A 24,672-nucleotide genomic window follows, 5' to 3' on the forward strand; every position below is an offset into this window, starting at 1 on the left:
TGAACATATGCATCCAACTATCAGCTAAATCATAATAAGCAGAAACAATTAAAAGTTATTAAAATTGGTGTGTAATTTTAACAGGCTTATAGGCTTTTTTATTCCATTTTCCATAAGAAAAGTTTCATAAGTGTGCATTTAAAAGAACACCATCTCCACCATCAAACAAACAGCCCCTCTGCCAGGTTCTCGCTTGGAAACAAATAGTAGCAGTTGTCTTTTCATTAAGAAGCTACAATAGAGGCCAAGCTCAGCAACTTGGGCAGCACTACAGCATTTCAACAAGTCCAGGAACAGTCAGTCCTGAAACATGCTGGTGTAAAGATCACTTAAACCAAAGCTTACTCTTGGATCATGACACAATTGCAATGAATCTGTCTGGTGCTTGCCTATAAAGTGATATCAGTTGATCTTCTCTAGCCTCAAATAGCAGTAATAGTAACTCTTAAAAAATGAGGAAGTCCTGCTGGCAGCCAGCAAGCAGCAGTCTGTATGCACCACACTACAAAACAGTACCTCCACCCTGTAATCACAAGGGGGTTTTCATCACCTTCTCTGAACATACATGCACAGAGTATCTTAAACTGCAGCACTCCAATCTGCTCAACAGATTCCTGCACCCCACCCTGTGCCATGTAACTTCCATCTTGCAGCCAGGAACCCTGGGCCTGGCACTGCCAGGTGGGGCAGGGAGAGAGCCTGAGAGTGCCAGGCAGGAGGCCAGGAAAGAGAGGTGGAACATGCAGCCTGCTGGGAGGGCACTGCGCCTGCGTCCCCAGGGAAAGCAAACAGCAGCGGAAATGGCAATGGAAGGATCTGAAGACTGGAAGAGACAGCAAAGATTAAAACCAATACTATAGGTGCCTTTGTAGTGCCATTTTTTATACCCAGTTTCCAGTTCTAAGCACAAGAGTACACCCCCAAGATCTGGACAAAGTCAACATTCATGTTTCAATATCTCAACTGGAAAATTCAGGAACCACCATCAAATTTGGCAAGTGTGCTTTCACATAAAAAGCAATCAGGTGTTACATAGGAACAACAGAATGAATGTAAGAAACTCTTCATATCTGTGATGGATTCAATCAGTGGCAAACAAACTATTTCTGCAAAATAATCTTCAGTAATTTCATAGTGCCTAGCACTTACTATATGGACACTGTAAGCTTCTCAGGGCCTTGATTTTAGTATTACCTCTAACCAAAATAAACATAAAATCCATACCAATCAGTGGCAGCTATGATTTCTCAGAAAAAAGCCTGTATTGCTTTTTAGTTCACCATGTTCTGTTTGTAAAATGTCCTCTTAAAAAGTCTTCCATTACTAAGTGATCTACTACAGCACAGTGGAACTATCATCTGTAATACCAAACACAGCAGATTGCTTTTGAAAATGACACTCAGATATCTGAGTAAAATGATTACAAATGCTAGAAAATATATGACAGAAGAATGTTTCTGGAAAAAAAAACATACAAAACAACAATCTAACAACCGTTACTGCATTGAGAATTTTCTCCCCTATGAAAACATACAAGGCTGCAGTAAAATTGTCAAAGATGTAAGATTTGTCAGCCTAGGAAAAGCATAAGCTAAAACAGCATGAGAAGTGGTCCTTATTTCCATTTCAGGTGTAACTGCCAGAAACAACTATTTTCAATATTTGGAAAGGCAAAACTTGAACTTGATGACTTTAATAAAAATTATAACAACCTATTAAAATCAAGGAGACTTAACCTTTCACAATTTCAAGAGTTATTTTTTTTCCACCACATAATTTGGAAAATAAAAAACTTCAAGCGTTGCTTCCATCACCAGCATCTTCATTCAACTGCCCATTGTTTAAGTGACTGAACATGAGCAACATCAGGTAATGTCTCATTACTCTCAAGAGTATGACGAGACTAAGGATTGGAGTTAAATCTAATATTTGGACTAAAATAATTTTCACAATACGTGCAACAAAATACCAGCTTGTCTCAGAAGCAAGTCTCTTCACAACAGCTTTGTCTTTTACATTTAGAATTTTTCTGACTGATAAGATGCAAATATAATGGAAGTCTAACATCTACAGTTATGTAAGTACACAACCCCCCCGCATACACCACTAGTAAATAATCAGACTGCATACAAGATTATTTGTAAAAGTAGTAAAACCCTTTGATGCTCCATATTAATGCTGGCAAATAGCTCTCCTGATATAAAAGGCACTTTGAAAACCCAATATGGTTTGGTTCATTAAGTTTGCAAAGTACAAACAATTGTACAAACATACAATTATATTGAAGCATGTCAGCCATTGTGACATTGTCTACAAAACAAGTTTCCAATTGCCGATAACACTGGTTTTATGGGAATGAGCAGTGGTTTCAGCAGCTTTACTGAAGACATGACAGGGTTTCCAGTACCACAATCTTATTAAGTAAAAAAACCCTCAAAAACTTACAAGTTTAGGGGCCCCAGAAAAAACAAGACCCAAAGTCCATAACATTCATTCAGTATTTACTCCTTAGAAGTGAACTTCCTCCGTAGCCAGAGGGCAGAAATCTATTCAGTCAATTCCAGACGTGGTGGAGGCAGGCTCTGTCTCAAGAACTGTTGCTACACCAGTACAGTACTGAAGAAAACTTTGGTCCAACAGCACCATTCCAGAAACTGACTACATGGCTGCAACATCAATCTGTATGTAAAGCTGCCTTACTCCCGCCTGTGGGAAAGGGAAGGAGGGTTAAAAATGCTGTAAAGCCAAAGCAGTTTCCTGTCCTGAACATCAGCCCACATCAGTAAGTGACCTAGCAAAAAACCTAAACAACTTATTTTTCTGTAATTCATCTCCACATTTAGCACATCACTCAGAGAACACCAGGTGAGTAAGGAGTTCTTCCCAAAGTCAAGTGCACACACACAGTGATGTATTAACATTAGCTTTGCTGCATTACCTCCTCTGAGTCATCCTAAATAACTGCCGCACGTGAAGCTGCACAAAAGCAATTTTTACTTTCTTTTGTGCCAGTTTAACTTCCTGAAAAGCAAGCTGCTTGAAGAACTGTCAGTTTAAAATGGAGCTAAGCACAAGAGCATGACATGGGACTTGTTCAAACCAGTTCTACATTATGAACTTATCCAGAAAGCCACCACATGTGCAAGCTGCCAATGCAGTGGAAAGCCTGAATAGGTCCAGTCTGTGATGAGAAACTCTGTCCTAAGAGAAGCCTCATCTATTTTCTTAGTTCCTTATAGGTCAATGTAGATCAACCCCATTTGATACATGCCATAAAGTGGCATGAAAAAGTAATGCAGAGAGGTACAGTAATTCCATCTACACAACTGAGTATTCTGAAATTGCTCTATACAGCTGAAGCAGAGAAGCTTTTCAAAACAGATATCAAACTCAGAATAATTTAACCTTTCTTGATAAGAATTACAAGGTCACATCAAGCAATTGACACTTTGAGATGTGATTTCCACTGATAAGACATACCTGAGTAAAAATATTGTGAGTCTGGCTTAGAATCCACCTCCCATCAGCATCAGGAGCTACTAGTAACTTCAAAGTCCCTATGTAAACATCAGTACAGAGGGTCCAGAAATGTGGATCATGTAAACTGTAGACTCCTTGCAACTGCTGCACCTAAAAATAGACACAAATTTTAGAAAGTGTATTTCAGAAAATATTTTTCTGCACTATGGTTTTTTACAGAAAGTATTATAAAAGCCAGTGCATTCTTTTACTTCAAGTTCACTGTGCATTTTGTCATCTTTCACCAAAATTTTTTATTACTATCTAAGTTATTGTAAGGAAGATGAAAACATACAGATTTGTGTCCGTGTCATGATTTTCTGTATGTGTTGTGATTTTGTACCCTGCTGCATTTACATTCTACATATATTTTACTGAAACCAATTCTGAAAATAGAGGTGTTCATGAGAGAAATTCAGTTACTGGATTTGAGATGGCATCCAGTTAAAACTGCCCTTTTTGCAAATGTGCAAATTTTGCCATGAAACAATTTGTGAGATTCTAACTTTAACAGAAATATATTCATATATCATTTACAATTTTGTGAGGGCTTAGATGTGTCCTGCCAATCCCTTTGTTTTTTCCTCTTTCCACTTTCAGCAAACCCTCCAGGTGATGATTACAACCTGTAACTCCCAAGGAAAGGCAGCGCTCATTCAAGTGCTTTGTATTAACTTTGCAAAGGCACTTCATGGCATACTAATAGAAAAGTTAAGTAAGAGAATAGGTCAAATCCAGAGTAATCTTTGTATTCTTATAAATACTTCCAATGCTACGTATAAGCACAAAGTACTTTGGGAGGAATAGCTTCAGGATCTGTTTTCTGAACTAACACATTAAATTTTTAAAACACAAACTGAGGTGAAGCTACATGCAATTTAGGACTCTGGGAAACAAACTGGTATCTCCATTTGTGTATTCTAGGGCACCTTTAACTGGCAAAACATCATAAAATCATTCCTTTTACTGCAAAAACATCATAAAATATCCTCATACACACAGCTGAGGCTCAGTCAGTCAGCAGCTTGATCAGTCAGAGCAAAAACAGCTTAAGAGCTCACCCTCTGGTAGCACTGAGGCAGGGCATTTTCCAGGGAAGGAGGAGTTCGCTGCATCAAAATCCCAATGGACTCTTTTAAAAGTGGAACAATACTAGAATGAAAAAAGGAAATGAGCTATTATTACATTTTCAAAAGGTGCAAGGAGCAACCTAAGATTCCTTAATGCTGAGAAATTTTTCTCTAGTTCTTCCATCAGAAGCTGAGAAAGCCGTCCAGTATAGGAAATAAAAGGATTGACTAAATTGCTATGATGTCCTATCAAAGGCAAGATTATTTCTCCCCCACGGTTTCCAGAGTCAACTGGTGGTCAGTCACAAAAGATTAATGGTTTAATCACGGGACTTGAGATGAAATCTCTTGATGTCTTGGAAGTTATACAACAAAGCAGCTGTATAGCTCAAAACCAACTTCAGTGGCAAATCATTCACAAGCAACCATAAAAATACGCAACTGAAATTGGGTTTGCTTTTGTGTTTGGTTTAAGGCATATTTTTCTTATGAACTAAGATAATAATGGGGTAATCATAAAACAAAATTAGTGTGGAACAGTCCAGCTACAACACAGTTATTTTGTCAGACAACTTGGCATATTCTTGAAGTGAACTAAGTGTAGGGTCTCATCCAAGCTCAAGGGTTAAACATTTGGAAGCAATTAGAGGTTCCCTCCTGGCCAAATGGTCTTGTTTAATCAGCAAACTAAGAAGACATTTAATACCCTTTTTTATTATTATTACTTTTTGTTTTTTAATAAAAGCAGGAGAGCAGTAAGCCTATACCCTGAAGCTACCACTAATAGGTCATGCTCTTACTAAGTATTCAGCATGGTGATATTTTTGTTTAGGAGTAGTGCATCATGTCTGGTTCAGTAGAGCATTCTAAAATTTTCAAATGGATGACAAATAGCCCAACAGTAAAGCTGAAATAGCAATTTAATTTCAAGAGCATGCAAGTCACCTAATATTCTGGACTGAAAGTGATTACATATTGCAGAAACTGCAAGTTTCATTTCAGAGTTCAGCATTGGCATCACAGCTGCAGTACATGGAGTTATGGGATTAAAAGCACACCTGAAACATTTGTAAGAGATTAACTGGACCAGCGGTTAAAGAACACTGCAGAACCTTTGATTAAAATCTCATGAAGTGATGTGGAATGCATGGCACAGAGCAGCTGTGTATTTGCAGATGTGAACAGATGACCTAATCATTTTTTTTAAAGTTTCCATTTGAACATGGGGCAGAGCTGGCTGATGGACTGCTCAGCTCACCCCCTGGCTACACCTTGGCCAGGGTGGGAGGGAGCCAGAGGCTGTGTGACTCTTGTCTAATGAACCCCTGGAAAAAACACCACCCTAAAATTGAGCCTTCTCGCAGGCACAATGGTTGTTCCAGCCAAATTCACTGCCTGGTGCCCTCCAGCACATGGCCTCCCACGTTTGCACTGCCACCAAGGCATCAGCTCAGAAATAGGAAGAAGCAATTAGGGGCAAGCAGGAGTGCCTAAACTAGACCTGTCACCAAGACAAACATTTAGCAATGCAATAACTGTCAATCTGTCTAAAGGAAGCTTAATTGGAGTGTCACATTCTACAGTGGATTACAGAAGTTTAGGGAAAAAGGGTTCTTTTATTAATGGACCCATCTCACTAAATAATGTCCATGTCACAAGCACTACATCAAAGGGAGCTGGAGCTGCCAACACACTCCACTGATGAATTGATTTCAGTTTAACTCCCTATTTAAAATGCAGGTTTGTTTCTTAAAAAAAACCCTTGAAATACACAAGTTCAGGATGCAAAGTGAATGCAAGAATTTTGAACACTATTCCATTCCCATAAATTTAACAAGGCCTGTCTAGCATATGCACCCAAAGGTTTCAAAAACCACACACACACAGGCTGCATTTTTCCCCCAGCGAAACAACTAAAGGAATAGAGAATGCAGTAGTCTGCCTTTTAACTGAAATATACCACTAAGAGTGAGAATAGCCATGAAAGAGAGTTAACAAAAATACCTAATTTGTACAACTTATTTACACTAATAAAACTGATGTACATCATCAGATGGAAGAGAAATTAATTGTAAAGTAGATTTGAAGAGACGGGCTATGAAACAAGAATATCTTAAAAGTCCAAAGAATAGAGGTAAATCAGGATGTGGCTTGACACTCTTGGTGAAAGTTGAAGCACATCCCAGGTCACACCTTCTTCCTGTATCTTAAGAGCCAGTGTTGAGATACAAAGTTTATCTTTTGCAAAGCTGAAAAGCCAAAGCCAGCTGCAGGGATGTGACAGGACCTCACAAATGCTGCTCAGAGCACAGGCAGCCATGGATGCCCCTCTGCATCCAAAGGGATGCTAGCTCACATGGTACTGTAAGGCCAACTAACACAACAAACAACAGAATCCAGTTTTATGGTGCCTGATGTTTTCCATTGTTTCATGCATACTACTGAAGTACAAAACCTTTAATTTAAAAACCAAAACTCCACAGAGTATGCTCTTTCTCAAACATTAACTAAAACCAGTATTACCTAATCACTAGGAGGCCCTAGAAATATCAGTTCCACTTCATGTGACTGAAGAAAACATAAGGGAAGATGACAAAACCAAGCTGGCTGAAAATACAGTTAGAGATTTTGACCAAGCTTTCTCTTTTCTTTGGCTTAGTCATTAGTGAAAAAAAAAAGTGGCTGCCTGCACAGCAACTATTGCACTGGTGCTTCCCCCCTTGTTTGTTTTAATTTAAAAGGCTACTGAGGAAATCAAATAATGCTGAATTCTCACCAAGTGGAAAGCTTCTCATGCATTAGCAGTCACTAAGCTTTGCTATTAAAGCAGACACAATTCCATTTCTTTCTGATTACCAAGCCTTAGAGTAAAATATCACACTCTTTTACAAGACAATAAAATTTGAAATAAGAACTAACCCACAGCAAGATTTGGATAAAAACACATCCTCTACAAAAGCCAGAAAAGCAAAGGCAGCTATTGTTACAGCACATCACATCTACACATACACTGGTGCAGAAGTGAAAGGTGTTCAAACAAATCAAAACAAACTAACTACTGACATAAATCTGATAAATCCAGCCTGCCACTACTACACCTGGATTGATTAAAAATTAAGAGTGAAAGCATCAGACTCTTATTTAACCTGCATCACATTCAGATAACACTCATGTTCATTCCAGAGCCATCCTGTTTATGCCACTGTTTCTGTAGGCAGCAAGACCCCAGCATTGTCATGACCTCGGAGATTGCGAAGCTGAAAACAACTCCAGGTAAAGAACCTTTCAGACACACAGTGACCTCAGAGCGCAGCAGGACATTCATTCAGGGCTCTCAGCACTACAGAAAAGAGGGGGCATTTGTGACAGGTCGTGTGGAAGGTAAACAAACATTGCTGTAGTACCTACAACCTACTACCTTGACTCTCAAGCAAGGCTGGCAGGTGCCATTACCCTGTAAATAAAGGTAGTGCTTGACATTTAGCAATAATGGCTTAAAATAACACCAACAACAAACATGCTAGTTTGGAGGAGTTTTGCTATAGAAAATTCCTTCTGAATCTTAAGGAATGCAGCACTTTATTTAAAAAAGTAACTTTTTTTATACTGCTATGCCCCAAACATGAAAGGCCTCAAATGGTACTGGCACACCCTCCCCCAAAGCTCTTTCATATTATATCATGTTCAAGCAGCTCAAGATTTTATGCAAAAAATTATGTAACCCATGGAAACAACTTCACTAAATGACTGAAGTAAATTGCCTCATTTCTTTGACCACTTAATATGCAGTCTGCATGCTCTATGCAATCTAGTATCAGATTTAGTCTACTGTGCCTTTCTAGAAACATGTGGGTCCAATAGTGGTTTAGGACAAACTTGATTTATACCAGAGTTGTGCCTTTTGCGTGGCGACTAGTTTCACATAGCTGACTGAAATACTAAAATTGCTTCAACATTTCAGAATAAGGCTTAGAATACTAATGTTAAAAACTAAATGAGTAATATTAAAAACTAATGAGTATTAAAAACAGTTCAGAGACCTGGGAAATGGTTTATTGATTCAAAGCACATTATGCGGACAACACTTTGGAAAAAACTTAAACGGTGTCAGCCTAAACTACAATGAAATATTTAAGCTTTTGTTAAAAAAATTTAAAATGCTGGTAAAACATACTTCTCTATTTTAAGCATGCCCCATTTATGCTTTACTTGCATGAGACAGTACAGAGTAATCAAAGAAAGAGTTATCAGATATTAGTGGTTGCATCCAGGAAAATTCAGATCCCACACAGGATTTTCACTGTGCAGTCAGAATGCTCTGTGCTAACTCATGAGGAGTTAGGCAGAGAATGTCACCCTAGAGCACCCTTAGCAAAGGATCACAGGAGCAACAGGGCAACTGTGTCAGCAGCTGACAATTTGCACTAATTAGAGATGTTGTCTACAAGAAGGCTCAACCATTTGATTTAAAAGCACTGCCTGACTTCTCTGAAGAAGCACTGCTTAACCCCTCTGCACATGCACAAGGCAAAACAGGTTATCAAGTGGAGTCTGTACAGCTTTACACTGCACCAGTGAGATTTTCAGTCATCTTATGCAGGTATTTTTATGATTTCTTTGGCAAGTGTGGCCATCATTTCAGAAACCTGAACAGAGAAGACACACTAATAGCAGCAGGCAAGGCTCGACTAAACCAGAGAGAGCTGCCCAGCACTGAAGCAAGCAAACACTCAATATAAAACCCATGAACAGTTATTTCACATAGACACAAGCAATCCTGGATTAAGAGCAATGATCTTCCTCTGCATTCTCATGCAATAGCTTTGATATTCCACTGGTTCACCAGACACAGGTCAATAAAAGGCAACAAGGATTTCTGTTCTGCCTTTATTCCTTCCTGGTATACAAAAGTATACAAAGGATACAGATTAAAAAATGAAAACAAAACCCTAAAGAGAACCAAACCAAAAAAACCCCACAGCAACAAAACACCCTAACAAAACAACAGAGAAACAGAAGTCCTGGATCTAACCTACCCCCTACTCATACCCTGCAGACTCGAAGTCAAACTCAGACCATTAAGCAGTAACTTGGAGGATACAGTTCCTATTAGGGCAAAGTCCCTAAAAACTTTTGAATTACTTTCAACAACTTTCTGACTGGCTGTTGCATCTCTGGCTCAAAACTATGTTTCTTTTATTACAGCCACAAAGATCCTGATTACAGAACAGATCCTGATTTTTAAACACACATGAATTGGGTCTGCTTGGGGCACACACATACTCTTACTCCACTTTACCTAACAGTAAAAGGGACACAAACAAAATCAGCAAATATTCATCTGAAACAGTAGACAATTATCTAATCTGAAGCCAAATTTACCCCAAAAATTATTTATTAAGTTTTCCAATTGGCACACAGAAATTGACAGCAGCTCCTGTACTGTAAATTGAACATCCCAGTTCTTCCCACCTCAAACCCACAAGTATCCCATGAGGAGACAATTAAAAAAACCCAAACAAATAAACCTCAATACCCTAATATCCCTCCCCCGCCCCCCCACTAGACACAGCTCTAGCTATTACCAATTTCAAGTATTTTTGCAATGTTATTCCCCTCAAATTTTGAATTTCACAGACTTCAGTAGTTTTTGCCCTCTGGGTTAGATTTAGATGACTTTAAAAGATTAACTACAAGACTATAACATATCCCAGCAAGCATCACCTGGGTTCCCACATTACTGTTATGTTGTGGGAAAAATCTGAAAATCCTTTTGCACTAACTCTTAAAGGACACTTCAAACACAGCATTGTGAAGAATAAGGCAAAATTAACAGTGCTTTTATGTCCAGAAGTGTAAATGAAGATTACTAAAATCAAACACCACAAAAAGGGACTCAAGTTCTCAACAGCCATCTGAAACTGCCAGTAATGTTTATGATCCTAAAGAGCATTTCAAGCAAAACCATCAATAGTTCAGTCTGTTGAACTGCTTAGAAAACAAATAAAATACCAACACACAACCAGCCAACCCTGCAATTAATGTTTGCTCCACTGATGTGCCAAGATGTGTCAGATGGCAAGAAATGCAGGCTTGCTTCTATCAACTATGATGCAGCTGACTGCACTGATAGCAAAATCATTCTACTGATCATTTATAACATTGTGGGCCAACAAAATAATGTTATAGGCTGAAGTGTGGCCTAAGATCAAAAGACACATCAAATAATGAACTTTTCCAGCATTTTCAGCATAGAACATGGGTCTCAAACATGCCCTCTATCTGTGCTACAAAACCTATAAACAGCATTATTATGACACCTCTATTATGGAATTCAGTGTAATTTTAACTACTGCAAGAATGGAAAAAAAAAACTGAATTGTTATTCATGGGGTATTTTCTTCTGTATACAAAGCTGGACCTTTAAAATACAAAGTGTATGGAAACCTTTTACACAGTTATTACCTTTACCTCAGCAATAGCTTCTTCCCCCTTGAAAACTTGCACATTTTCTTTCCTATTTTTTGAGATTTCCGTACTAGAAGTACTTTGTAATAATTTGTCACTTATGAAATACAGAATGTTGAAGTCAAAATCTCCAAAGTTCAAATTAAAGTGTTGATTTAATAGTGATTTCTAGCCCAAAAATTTCTGTGGGCGTTGTGTCTGAAGCCTGCTGCCCTACTTTGACTAGCAGGGAGATTCACATCAATAATCCTGTGAATGCTGCCATGCACAAGCCATAAACATGCCATACATGGTATGAGCAGAAGTAGCTGCAGTTCATCAGATGACACTCACCACTGCTGAACAGACAAAGATGTTGAGTTATTGGGTTGTAACTGGAGTTGTGGCACACTGCCCTCTGGCACCATTGAAACTGCTGCCAAAAAAGTCTCATAACATCACTCAATGAAATATTTGCTTGACCAGTCTAATCCAAGTAGCTTCACATTCACAGTGATCTTGGTAAGAAACAACTGTGAAATCCAGAAGTACATGAAGCATTTCCATCAGATCTTAAAAGGAGTACAGATATCTCAGAGTGCAAATGCAAAGTAAAAGAGTTCTTGTTGATATAAGAAAACAAAATCAAAACCTAGCAGCCTTGATTTGAGAAGGAAAAGGGCACATCCTGTGCCAGCAGTTGCCCTGAAACCATTCTGCTCCATTTACTGGAGTACATTGGTTTATATAAGCATGTACTAAATACAGAGATGAAGCTTTCTACAGTTTGAACCTGAAAGACATTTTTGTAGCACTATGCAAAGAAGGACAGATATGCAGATTTAAGAAGGAAAGTTGTAGCTGTAGAAAAAGGAAAAGATAGCTCATGTAAGAGCTCACCAGAATGACTGTACAGAACAGAGGTAACACACCACTCTTGGAAGAAAAGCAAATGTTGTAGGTCATTAGCATAACAAAAGCCCTTTTTCTTCTGGGCTGCAATTTCTGCTGTAACTAACATCAAAAATCCTACTAAATACCAGTGATAGCAACACTTACCTTACACCTATAAGTAGTGCTATCAGCATTGAACAAATAGGATCTGCTATCATTAGACCATAGTTCTGCATCAGTATAGCAGATATGATCACACCAATACTTCCCAGAGTGTCTGCCACAATGTGCAGAAATACACCTGTAAGAGATCAAGTGACACCATTAAACTTGCTATTCTTAAAGCTAATGGAGCATTTCAGAGATGTTTTACAAAAAGAAGTTTCAAGAACTAGATAATATGATCTATACTTTTTAAATTTGTAGTCAGTTTTGGGTCAAACACACAAATATTTTGAAGTATTTGTAGAGTATGGGTCATTTGAAGAATTTACCGTATGTTATGCACTTAGCAGTATTGGGCATTTTATAGCAAGGCTATTAACTTGAACAGTGATTAACAGCTACAGCTAGACTATGAGTACAGAAACTCATATTCCCTGATGCCTACAGTAGTGAGGTCTGTATCAGATGGTCAGAGTGTTAACAGAAACAGTTCTGCAAAGCTTTGACGTGCTAATTGACAACACCTTCTAGAAGTTATTTGGCAAAGAAATCCAAAGCAAATAGTTTTGAGAATTAAACAATACATGAGAAGCCTTACACTTATTCTGAAGAATAACACTTCCTTCAAGTACAAAGAAAGACATACTTTGCAGCTAGTCAAAGTTTAGCCTTTGGAGCTCTCTGCTGGCAGTGACTGGAAGTCATTCATTGAAAGCAATTCTCCAGACAGAATACTCTCTTCTAAAACCAACACACCACTATAAATCAGATCGTTAGGGATTTCTCCATCTTTAGGGGTTTCTCCAAGTGTGCATTTGTACTGGCTCTGGCTGGGACAGAGCTGGGTTTCTCCACAGCAGCCTGCACCAGGGCCTTCTGTTTCTCATGACCCCACAGCAGGAAGGCTGGGGTGGGCAAGATGCTGGGAGGGCACACAGCCAGGCCACCTGATCCAAATGGACCAGAGGGACATTTCCTACCACCCAACACCATGCTCCCCAATAACACTAGTGTTGTCTTTCTGCTGCTCAGACTTCCCTAGGCACTGATCTGCTGGTGGGATGTGATTGCTTGTGAGTGCTTGTCTTGACAGTGACTGTCTTTGCAGTAAACTTGGTCAGGTTTTTCCCTCAGTATTGAAAAATTAAAATAAAATCAGGTCTTTTAAAGTCTTACACAAAAAGACTGACTTTCAAATGTCTTCAAATGAAGTACTGAGTATACATATACACAATACAGTGTACTGTAAATTCTGGAAGAACTTTTAAATGTTCCTTCTCAAGGATTACAAACAAGCCAGAACATCATCCAATAAGAGAAAACCCTACATACATTTGGGTATGCCAAATAATTACTACCTCCTACATCTAATAATGGTTTCCCCTTAACTTCTGAACATTTAAAAAAAGCAAAATAAAACCAACAAACAGCCAACCAAAGCTCAAAACCAACATCTAAATTATCCATAACTAATGCTCAGGAGATCAGGGACTGCAATACTACTTCAAGAAATTCAGAAGCATTACCATCTGCTCTAAACCAACTCTAAGAGCTTGATGAAATGCAAGTTTTGAGCTCAGGTACTCTTTATATCAATCTGCATCTTCATGTTACAGAACATATACTGCAATTAGGTCCTTAGGTTTCTGCTTTTAACCACTCTTTCCTAGTTTTTCAGCATTGATAACAAAAGCTGAATCCCAGTTTTTGGGACGTCTCTTTTAAATTGTGTTGACAGTGCATTACATTTAGACTTCTGTCAATGTCTCAACACCTAGCCCTGCACAGGATACAGCAGAGCTGTTTACAGGGAGAATGGAACTTCATTAAATAGCTCCTTTAAGAAAAACGTGGCATTTATGCAGAGGAACCCTCTACAACAGAGGTGTGACAGACCCAGGCAGGCAGACTGCGATAAAACAAATAAAGCATCATACTTATTCTCATCATACCTTGTAAAATCTGTTTGCTGGATCCAGCCATTACTTCATGGGAATGGTCATCTGTGAAGGCAATTATTGACACATTAACCCAGACACAGGCTCTCTCTAGTGGCCCTTCTGTTACACTCTTCCTTTCAGAAATGTCTTGGACAGACAGGCTGCTCCCAATGACCAGCTTTTACTCAAGCTATTGTTTTTTAATGCAGCAATTAAGTCTTAAATTCATTTTTTAAAATACAGTATCCCTTTACACAATAGATTTCTACATAGGTATATATAAAATAAATCATCTACATTTGTTCTTAATTAAAACAAATGGAGAGGTAAGACCTTGCTGGTACGTAGCAAAATAAGACCCCTCAAGAACACAAGCCATAAACAGAAGTGAGAAGAACAGGTTCAAATAAATTTGCTAACCAGAAAGACTTCACTTAAGCAAGCATTTAAACTTAATATAAAAAAACAAGGATAAGACTTGGAGAAGGAACTAGTAAAAAATCTTCTCATCCAAGCAGATTAATGCCTCTGTAGCATTAATCTGAAAGATATTTTAGAGAAAAACCTGTTAAATGATATTAAAAGGCTTCTAGTGAAGATATACAATAATTTACACGACAGCTGATTTGAGTATCAAACTCCTCTAGACAGCTACATTCACTGCCAGGGTGGGGGCCGCATGGAAGGCAAGGAAGAGGCAGAAGCAGGGAGCTCCTGCTTTCCAGCCAAATTCCAGGAGATCGACTGGAAGACAAATGCCAATTTTCTAAGAATAGCAAGGAAGAGACAAGTAAATATTTTTATACTCTTTGTCACCTCCTGTCTGCCAGTTCCCACACTATTCCCTGCTCTGAATGTGCACATTTTGAGTCACATCAGATCTCAGCTTATGGCTTAGGCAGGAAGGACTGACAACCCTGCAGTACCACGAGGTTTTCATTTGCATTGTTTCAAATAGGTGCTACCTACACATCCTCTTCTCCCACAGTGAAGGCTACTGATCATATTTGACATGAACATCTTTTCTCAGATTGTTTGCCTTCATGGAAAAGATTTCAGCATAGCTAACATAACAAGCATCTTTTCCATAACCATCTTAAAACAGATCACAATATGCAAAATGGGAAAAGTCTTATTTGAGACCACAAACCAAGTACAACTATCAATCCACAAGTACCCAAAGTTCACTGGTTAATTTTTTCTAATATCATGAGCTGTAAAATTATACAAATGGAGAACAGTAACAAAAGAGCTCAACTTTGTCAATTGATTTTAATGAAAAAATTGAAACAAGGCACCTGATAACTAATTTCATTATATTGCAATAGCATACAGCTGTTCCAGCTTTTGCCCACACACAACATTACAATGTACACTCAAAAACCAGAGGTAAAGCAAAATCTTTAAGAACTAACATTGAAATTACTGCAAGTGAAACACAAAATGAGTCACAAAACATGATGGTGGCAGAGCATACTAGACATTTAATGAAGCTCCTTCCATGTGTGATCACAACAGGCTGACAACATGCTCTTTTTATTTTTCCGTAAGTCATTAATTGCAGATTTACACTGAGTCAGGATTGTCTATGACATCAGCTCAGTACTTACCATGACAATAATCCTGACCATGAGAGTGTCCATGGCCGGGACCATGAGTGTGTCCATGGGAATGTTTATGTTCATGGCTGTGTCCATGATCTCTGTGACTGTGCCCATGGCTGAGACCACCGTTAAACAGAGAATGACTGTGCTCATGCCCTAGAAACAAGTATCACCATCAGAGTGAATTTATGAACACATAAAGGATGAGTAAAAGTACACTTACATTTGTTTCTCAGCTACTCAAAACCTATTCATCTTTTAGGTCATCTTAAAGAATGGCTTTAAATAAGAAACTTAACACAAGGTGTTTGTCATCTACGGCTCTTCTATGCAGACATATTATATAGATACATAAAATATACCAGGTTTGAGAAGTCAAGTGTTTTTATACATTCCCACTATTCAGACTTGTTGTGCTAGTATTCTAGTACAATTTGAAAAATGTACACTTCATTAGATATAAGCACTTTAAAAATAGCTGTTTTAAGAAAGCAGAAATTTACTGTCATTTGCAGATTAAAAATTCAAGCTTACATTGCTGCTTAAAGACCAAAGACTATGTTCTCCCACCAGTCTATATAAGTTTATATGTTAAGCTCAAAGAGAGGCCCCCAGGCTTTGGAGAAAAAAACCCTAGGGTGTTTACCATGCGCATTTAGGCAAACAAATTTAAACTCAAAAGGCACTAAGTTGGGAAACATCTGAAGCAGAATCATCTCCTGCTTAAAATTTGCTTCAAATACTGTTTCTAAAGTTTCCAGGCAGAACCTTGCTCAAGCCCAGCTTAAATTTGTCCAAAAAGATGCTCTGCAAATCTCTTTCAATAAGGTGCAGGACAGTGCATGAGCTCCAGAAAGCAGTTTCTGGACTCCTAGGTGTTCCAGTTAATGGGTGTTAACATGAGAAGTACAACACTGGCATACCAGGGCTGGTAATAAAACACCACAGTCAACATAGCAATAGGTCACATACACACTTGGCCAGGATTGCCATTAACAAGACATCAAATGTAATTCTGGAGCTCTCGCTGGGGCCCTGGAACACAGGCTGCCAAGAAAGGAAACAGTACTGAAGTTACATCCTACCAGAGCTGTGGGAATGCCCATGACCTCCATGCTGAAAAACAAATATTCCTATCAGATTTACAATGAATCCTAGTATAGAAACAGGAAGAAGTCTCTCATGATGCACATCGGGAGGCTCAAGGGCTCTCTGAAAAAAAAAGAAAGAAACAAATCAAAAAGCAAACGTAGAGTTTTACAATTCCTTTATATTATTAAAAGGCACCACAAAACTACTTAGATACAGGAGCATTCTCATACATATCATATATATAGACATAATTAAAAATTACTCAGGACTTCCAGTTTTTGGGATGATACACAGACCAACTCTCAGTGTCTGAAAATAAAGTTCTATTATTAAAGCTGTGAAAGTACAGTAGAATATTCTGAGAGTCTAGCTCAGTTTTATCATAAGATTTGGTTATGCTGTGGGATGTGGCTCAACACCATCTGGAAACATTCAGGTTTGTTGCAGTATGTAGATGGCTTAAGTCACCTATAAGACCTCTAAGAGTCTAGAATGCCATTTCTTCCTTTCTCCTTAGATGAGACAACGAGGGGAATGACATGAAGACTCAGAACAAATTATGACTTTTTTCTTAAATTCTTAAATCTAGATTGATTTTTTTCAATTCTTTTTTATCCTACTTCCTCTGGAATTTCTTTCTCAATAAGACATTTTAGAGCTATACAATTTCCATCTAAAGGTAAGTGTTGATGAGTATAAATTACTACTGACAGAGGAGAAAAACATTCACCATCTCTCCACAAGGATCAAAGGTACAACAGAATGTTTAGCACAGTAAAATTTTGAAGTAACTGAGAGAAAGAGAGTTACCATCACAAGCAAAGAGAATAGTTAGCATGGGAGCTCAGATCAGCAGGAAGAGGATGATGTTTCAGTATTACCCTTGACTCTGCCACAGTTTTTAATTTTTCTAGGAAGTTTTGCTCCTGTTTCTAGATTTGAAGTTTTCCCAGGTTTCAGGCAATTTCAGCCCAGTTTAAACTGGTTTTGAAGTATTTGCAAGCCTATCAATGTAGAAAAAGCTCTTCCCAATTCTCTGTTAATAAAAGAAAAACTCAATAGACTTACTCTGAACTAGAACTCTAAACAAATTTGTAGTGTATTTCCCGTTAAAAAGCAGAAGCATTAAATCAAGCTGATTAGAAAAAGTTATCAGCTTTACTCTTAATCCTTGATGTTGCCCTTAATGTCTAAATTTCAATCTTGAAATTATTACCTGAACCATCACAAAAAAAAATGCAAGAAAAGAACCCTTGTAAATGTTTAAGCTATTACTAATTGTCATTTATATCAGACTTCAAGATTTGGAGAACAGTGTCCTTTCTTTAACAAGCTGGCTCAACTTCTCAGCATGCTACTTATGACTATCTTCTCTCCTCTTAATGACCAGTTTGGGCCTTTCTTTCTTGGCCTCATTTGTTCTTTAACAATGAGAAGCAAAGATCTTTCTAAGACATCCTTAACTGGCTTTAAAAAAAGCACGGGCTCCATCTCACAGAATCTTTACACATAAACAAAATACACTATTTAAGAAGCTAGTACAGATAAATTGGAAAAGCTGGATTTCTGTCATTCAACAGCAATTTCAGATGGCCCTTTTCTCTGTTCAAATCACAGATTTCTAATCAATTATGAACATAATTTAAATTTTCAAATCATTAATTTCAATAATTTATTCCTATTAAAACCAGAAATGTCTATCCATATTAATTATAGAATGTAATAGTGATTTCATAACATACCTCAACACCTTCAGAAAAAATGAAGAATGCTGTAAAGATGAGGAATAAACCATTTACAAAACCAGCAAGTACTTCTGCTCGAACATAACTGCAAGAAACAAAAAAATGTAACAGCAGATATTACCACTTTCATTTAAATGCTGAAAATTAGAACTTAAGGGACTGGAGTGCAATCTTCCAGTTCTCAAACAGTTATATTACACCAAATTTGCTAAATGGAAGATGGCATATAAATTATGGACGGATATATAAAACTGACTTTGACAGAAATTGCCTGATCCAGATCAGCCATTCTCTGATCTAGATGAAAAAAATCTTTCAGTTGTCAAAAATCTTTCCACTTAAGATTAAGTTTACTCAAAAAGTTATGGTATGAATGTAATTTGGAAGCCACAAACTAAGATAAGCACATGAAACCTAATCAAAGTTTTCTCGTGTTTTGTTCAATATCAAACAGACATGTATTAATTTGCTTCCCCTCTAGAAGGTGGATTTTCAGCAAATTTTATGTACAAATTAATTATTTCAAACATCAAATTTTGACAATAACAAATGGTCAGGTTAGAATAATAAGTAATTTCAATGTGGCAAACATCAGACTTTAATAAAGTGTGGCTGTTCTCTGATAAATGGAACACCAGCTGTTTAAATGCTCAGCAGTAATTAATACAGAATGTGCTTTCACTGCAATTAGCTCATGGTATGATTCTCTCTAAATTGATTTCTATGCACACTGGAGCTTCCACCTAAATTAAACTGTGCTTTAAGTTTCAAACTATATGATTCACACTTAAGCAAGGCAGCTGAAGCTAAATGCTGACAGGTCACTAATGCTATGGGGAATGCCCATGTTACAAGTCATTTGCTGTTAACCAGTATTACCAATTGATAATATGGTACCACCTGTATTGTTTTACAGGGCACAGCCACCATGGTCAGCGGAACCAAGTGCCTGTCAGGCCAGCTGCAGCAGATAAATCCAGCAAGGGCAGTCTAGGATGACACACCTCAGCCTTGAGGATCTGTGTGAATGGCAGTCACAGCTCCTGAATCCTGCTGCTTCCAAGAGTCATGGCTTATGTGAGCCAATGCAGCATCACTGAGACTTGGCTGCTTTCAGTTGTAACTTTCTGTTCCAAAGGAGGAGTGGGACACCAGCACTCTGGGAATCCCTGTAATGCTCCTCACTGCACCGTGAGGACAAACCCAGGATGTGGCTGCCTGCTCCTCACGGCTGTCATTAATACACAGCCATGCAGGGCAACTTTCTGCCCTCTAACTTGTTTCCACTAGTATGATCAGAGAGATCTGGGAAGTGATACACCTCTTCCCCAAAAGCAATGCCTTCATAATTCTATTATTGCTATTAACTTAGATGTTTACATAGCTCACCTTCAACATAGTTTTTCCATGTTCAGCAAAAAGCTTTTGTTTTTAAGTGAAAAATAACTGCCTAAGCATTTACTATAATACATTAAGGTAACAGCCTGAAGTTTCTTACCCATATGAGAAAGCATCATTTGACCTCCATTTTGAAATAACTGAAGCTGCTAATCCAGCCAATAGAGCAGTACAGTCAAAAAACATATGAAAAGAATCTGATATCAGACCTAAACTGAAAGAGAACAGGAGAAAAGGGTTATGTTCCATATGTTAAATATGAAAAAAACCCACAGACATTAACTTTTTACACACTAGCAGAATACACTGTCAGACATGGTTTTGCTAGCACAGAAGAGAAATCCACGCTTCATCACCAACACAAATATGATGCCAAAAGTGCTTTTGTCAGCTTTAGAGAGGGCACTTTGGAAAAGTGCTTGGCAAAAAAATCTTCCTAGTGTATGATTTTGGTGATAGCAAAAGGTGGTTTCCACAGACACAAACCAGTATGCCTGGAGTAGATGTACCCACAGCCACATCTCCCATCAACACAATTCAACTTTAAATCTTTGCCGTAGCAGTGGCAAGGCAGTGACTGGGAGATTCAGCCTCCAATTCATTCAGACTCTAGATCTGAGAGGTGTGTGAGACCACATCTTAAATCTTATTTCAAAGACCGGTGCACAACTGTCAATTTTGATTGAGAAACACAGTTAAAGTGAACCAGCATGCTAAGAGGTTCAAAGCAACTTAAATTAGTTCATGAGTTAGCCAGTGAGTAGAACCTGTATGAGTTTGTAGGCTATAGGTAAACCAGAGTTAACACCACACACAAGTGCTGCCAAAGTTTATCAAATTACTCATGAACAGGTTCTGTAAGTCTCCAGGGAACTGTGTGCATTGAAACAAAAAAAAACAATGCTTCATCTTTTAAAAGACATTTGATAGAGAGGTACTGTTGAGCAATTGTTAATCAACAGTCCCAAAAGTTCCATTTTCCCGGTACTTTGGTTATCTAAGAATAATTACATGTACAACTCAGTTCTTGAAAACTGAAGCACAAGAAGCAATTACTGGTTTAACAAGTTCTAGAGCATAGACACATATTCACATTTAAGTCAAATACAAGGTTTCCTTAGCCAAAGTTCCAACCACTTCACATTAAAAAACCAAACTATTTCAACCTTACTGAAAACAATTAAAAGATTAATCTTAAGTGTTTCAGATTAAACACTCTGCAGGGGAAGAAGTGGGTTTGAAGGAGAGGAAAGACCAAGTGTCTTGCTCTATATATTTATATACATATACACTTTATGGACATATACACTTTAACATACAGAGTTATACATACACACAACTATAAAATTTAAGGCAGAGGGAAGATGGCATGGGATATTGTCCTCAGGTGCTGTAGCCACCAAAGCAGGAGATGAAGCTGCTCTGAACAAACTTCAAAACAAGACCCACAGGCTGGATGCCTATGAAGCAGCAAAATGGAATGTGCTATCGAATTCTTGAAGGGCTTTGGCAACATCTTCCTCCTCCCCAAAATCAGGCAACATCTTTATGGAAACAGCTCATTTTAGGTTTGGTTCTGAACAGTTAGGAAGATCCAGTGAGGAAAAAACCCACCACAAAGCACATCAAATACTCCGATAGAAGGTAAATAGTGACAGTAACCCTAAGTTGTACTGATTGTGAGATGGAAGGAACAAGCATTGCTAAGCAGAGAGAGCTACTGCTTTCTGGGGTGATTGTGTTTTGGTGGTTTTTTGCTCTTTTTTTTTTTTTTTACAGAACCTTCTGGGAAAGAGAGCTGTATAAGGACTGCTACTCTAACAAAATCCCATACAAGTTCTAGAACCAGAAATAATGCAGCAAGTTACCATGGCACTGTGCTCACACCTGCAAATCTCACTAAGGTGAGAGACTTACCTTAAGTGCAACACCAATACAGCTGTGCTGCTTTCAAGACCTAAGCTAACAATTCCAGGTGGCCAGAGGCACGTGGATTTATCAGCATGGGTCAGCAGACTGCATTTGCAATGCAACTCACCTCATAGCACAACCTAGCTCTGTATCACAGTACAGCTACAAGTCATTGAGCTGCACAAATGGCAGGAAGCCTGCTCTAAGAGACCAATCTCATTTCATCTGAGGCTTTTTTAAAGTGACCTGTAAAGTAACAAGACCTTAGAAAAAATGGGTGCAAAGTGATCAAGCGATTCAGTCAATGACCACCAATACAGTGAACCACCAGCAACACGGGATGCATGCAAGAGCTCCTGTAGAACCAAACACATCATCCAGAATATAAACTAGTAGAAACCCTGTACTCAAACACACTGCGTCTAAATAAAGACACTTCCACAGCTGACTTAGTTTAACAGCAAATTAAACAAATGTGCACATGTAGCAAATTTCAACCTTAAACAAGCAAACAAGCTCTCAGCCAGCAAACTCGTGACCAGTGACAGAACTCCAGGAAAGGCATGAAGCTGAGTCGGGGAGGGTTAGACTAGACATTAGGAAAAGGTGTTTCACCCAGAGGGTGGCTGAGCACTGCTCAGCACAGGCTCCCCAGGGAAGTAGTCAAGCCACCAAGCCTGACAGAGCTAAAGAAGCATTTGGACAACACTCTTTGCTGAGTTCAGGAAACAATCTATTTGCAAAAAGAAACTCAGGAGAATTTCGCATGCGAGGAACAATGGAACTGTGTCTTCAAAAAGACAAACTGATTCTCCCTATAGAGCTCCTTGTTTGCTTGTTACATGTTCACTTTTCCAAGGCATGACCCGTCTGCTTTGGCTGCAGACATTCCTCATATTCTCTGCTTCCCCTCTCTACTAAAGAAGTACTTGCTAAGATCCTGTTTTGCTCAAGGCCAAAATCTAGACTTAGAGATACCCAAAACTAGTGACTTGAAATATAAACAAAAGGTTCAATTAATGGCTATGCAGTAAATCCTAATTCTTAATGTCAAGAATTAACAAAAATAAGTGTCTTCTGAATTCCAATATGACATATTCTTCAGTGACAAAGTTTTGTGAGTGTCATTAAAGTTTCTCAGTTTAGTTATCTCATATACAGGACTTTTTAAGGTCACACTAACAAAAAAAATTGTTGTGTTTAAAAGACAGACATCAGAACAAAGTCACATGAACACAAAGCTCTTTATATCAGAACAGCTAAGAAAAATATTTACATCTGCTGAGTTATTAGAGAAAAAAATCCATACTCAAATAGACAGACTATGCATTCAATAACCCTCAAACAACTGCAAAGTGAATCAACATCAAAGCCAAAACCAAACACATTCAAAATGGTCTGGGTGCTGCCAAGATAGTCTGTGCCCATGACAGCACTGCATGCTCTCTGGTGCCACAGCAGCAATTACAGCAATCAAAGTTGAGAATTTTATAGTGTCATTTGAGAGATTCAGAACAACACTGCAAATATTAGGATGCAATCATTTCCAAATCCACACCACTGCATTCACTCAGGACTCTTAAGAGTTCCAGTAATTTATGTCCATATTACAGCTTTTGGTAAGGAGGATTTAAATGATATTTCCACAGCAGTTCACTCTGAACTGAACTATTAACAGAGACTGAAATATCATCATAAAACAACTACTCCATCACCAATGAAGCACGACAGAAATACTAGCACCACTGCCTGTTCTTTACCTTTATACTGTACACCAGTACTGAAGTTATTCTGCATTTCTTATATTTCACTACAGATTTTTCAGTAGCGGTTTAGTCAAGTCTCTTCCATTTTTTTTCACTCTTGTGAATTTTTGTGCTATGTAAAGTACCACTCAGCTATACAGGGATGTGTCAAATCCTGTTTCTGCCTTGAGACAAGAATGTTTTAGGAAAGGATATCTAGATATCAACCTACGGATGAACCCACACACCCCAGCACAGAATCTCTGTGGCAAGCAGCAGCTACAGCCCCCGAGTCCCGTAAATCGGGCCAAGGCCAAGCTTCCTCCTGAGCGAAGCACCGAGCATAACAGCCACTCCAAACAGCATTCCTCCGCAACGCGCCGAGCCGCGCCCCCGGCCGGAGCGCCTCCGCCGGGACCCGGCAGAGGGGACGGCGGCGCCGGCTGCTGCCCACGGGAGCGGCCCCGGTCGGGGGAAGCTCTCCTGCGGCCCCCAAGGCTGTGCCGAGCGGCCCTTCCGAACGGCGGGCCAGGAGGCCCGGCCCCGCCGAGAGCAGACGTGGCACTGGCCGGGCGGGACGCGGCGCTTCCTGCGCGCTGCAGCCGCGCTCCCCCGTGCGCCCCCGCCCCGCTTACCTGTTACTCCAGATGCCGTAGAGCAGCTCCACGAAGGCGAAGGAGAGGTTCAGACAGAGGAAGGAGAAGAGGTTGCGGGAAGTCTTGTCGGCCAGGATAGACCTGCGCACGGAGCACACCGCGGGTCACCGGCCGCCGGGACAGCGCCAGGAGGCCGGACCCGCTCGCCCGGCGGCCCGGGCGCCTCGGCACCAGCCAGCAGAGCCCCTCCACGGGAGCTCGGCCGCGGCGCCGGCAGCGCCCGGCCTGGCCTGGAGGGCTACTCACCGGAACCAGCCCGACACCTTCCTGAGCAGGTTGAGCCTGGGCGGCTTGTACTCATCGTCTTTGATGGAGAGGGGCAGCATCTTTCCGGCGGCGGGGCCGCGGCGCGCCGGGCCGGCAGGACGGGCAGGCGGGGCGGGAGCGCGGCCCGGCCGGCCCACACGCTCTTCCGGCCGCCACCGCGCCTGCGCCGCCGGGCACCGGGGCCGAGGGGGCGCGCCGGGGGCCGGGCCGGGGCCGCGG

At 39.6% G+C, this 24,672-nt stretch overlaps 1 protein-coding gene across 2 annotated transcripts; it reads right to left on the bottom strand.

Moving 5' to 3' along the window:
- Window positions 1-2,484: 2,484 nt before the first annotated feature.
- On the bottom strand, window positions 2,485-24,659 carry SLC30A7 (solute carrier family 30 member 7). Of its 2 annotated transcripts, none has more exons than XM_064428085.1 (11): window positions 24,433-24,659; window positions 24,166-24,267; window positions 19,975-20,088; window positions 18,474-18,561; window positions 16,725-16,851; window positions 15,646-15,795; window positions 14,048-14,098; window positions 12,096-12,231; window positions 4,581-4,671; window positions 3,481-3,630; window positions 2,485-2,706 (listed from the first exon to the last, which is right to left on the bottom strand). In XM_064428085.1, exons 1-11 carry the CDS (start codon window positions 24,510-24,512, stop codon window positions 2,659-2,661), a joined length of 1,137 nt encoding a protein of 378 aa, XP_064284155.1. In that variant the 5' UTR covers window positions 24,513-24,659; the 3' UTR covers window positions 2,485-2,658. The 2 variants fall into 2 exon arrangements, with proteins under 2 accessions (XP_064284155.1, XP_064284156.1); XM_064428086.1 differs by having other exon boundaries at window positions 19,975-20,083; window positions 24,433-24,547.
- Window positions 24,660-24,672: the final 13 nt, after the last annotated feature.

Source organism: Passer domesticus, chromosome 7 (genome assembly GCF_036417665.1).
Source record: "Passer domesticus isolate bPasDom1 chromosome 7, bPasDom1.hap1, whole genome shotgun sequence".
NCBI lineage: Eukaryota > Metazoa > Chordata > Aves > Passeriformes > Passeridae > Passer > Passer domesticus.

Excerpts from the sequence above, each read along its gene's own strand:
- SLC30A7 (XM_064428085.1), bottom strand. The coding sequence starts at position 24,512 with ATGCTGCCCCTCTCCATCAAAGACGATGAGTACAAGCCGCCCAGGCTC. Across the intron at positions 20,089-24,165 it reads TACGGCATCTGGAGTAACAG|TTTAGGTCTGATATCAGATT; the intron begins GTAAGCGGGGCG and ends GTTCTCTTTCAG. Across the intron at positions 16,852-18,473 it reads TTTTTTCTGAAGGTGTTGAG|AGAGCCCTTGAGCCTCCCGA; the intron begins GTATGTTATGAA and ends TTTTTTTTTCAG.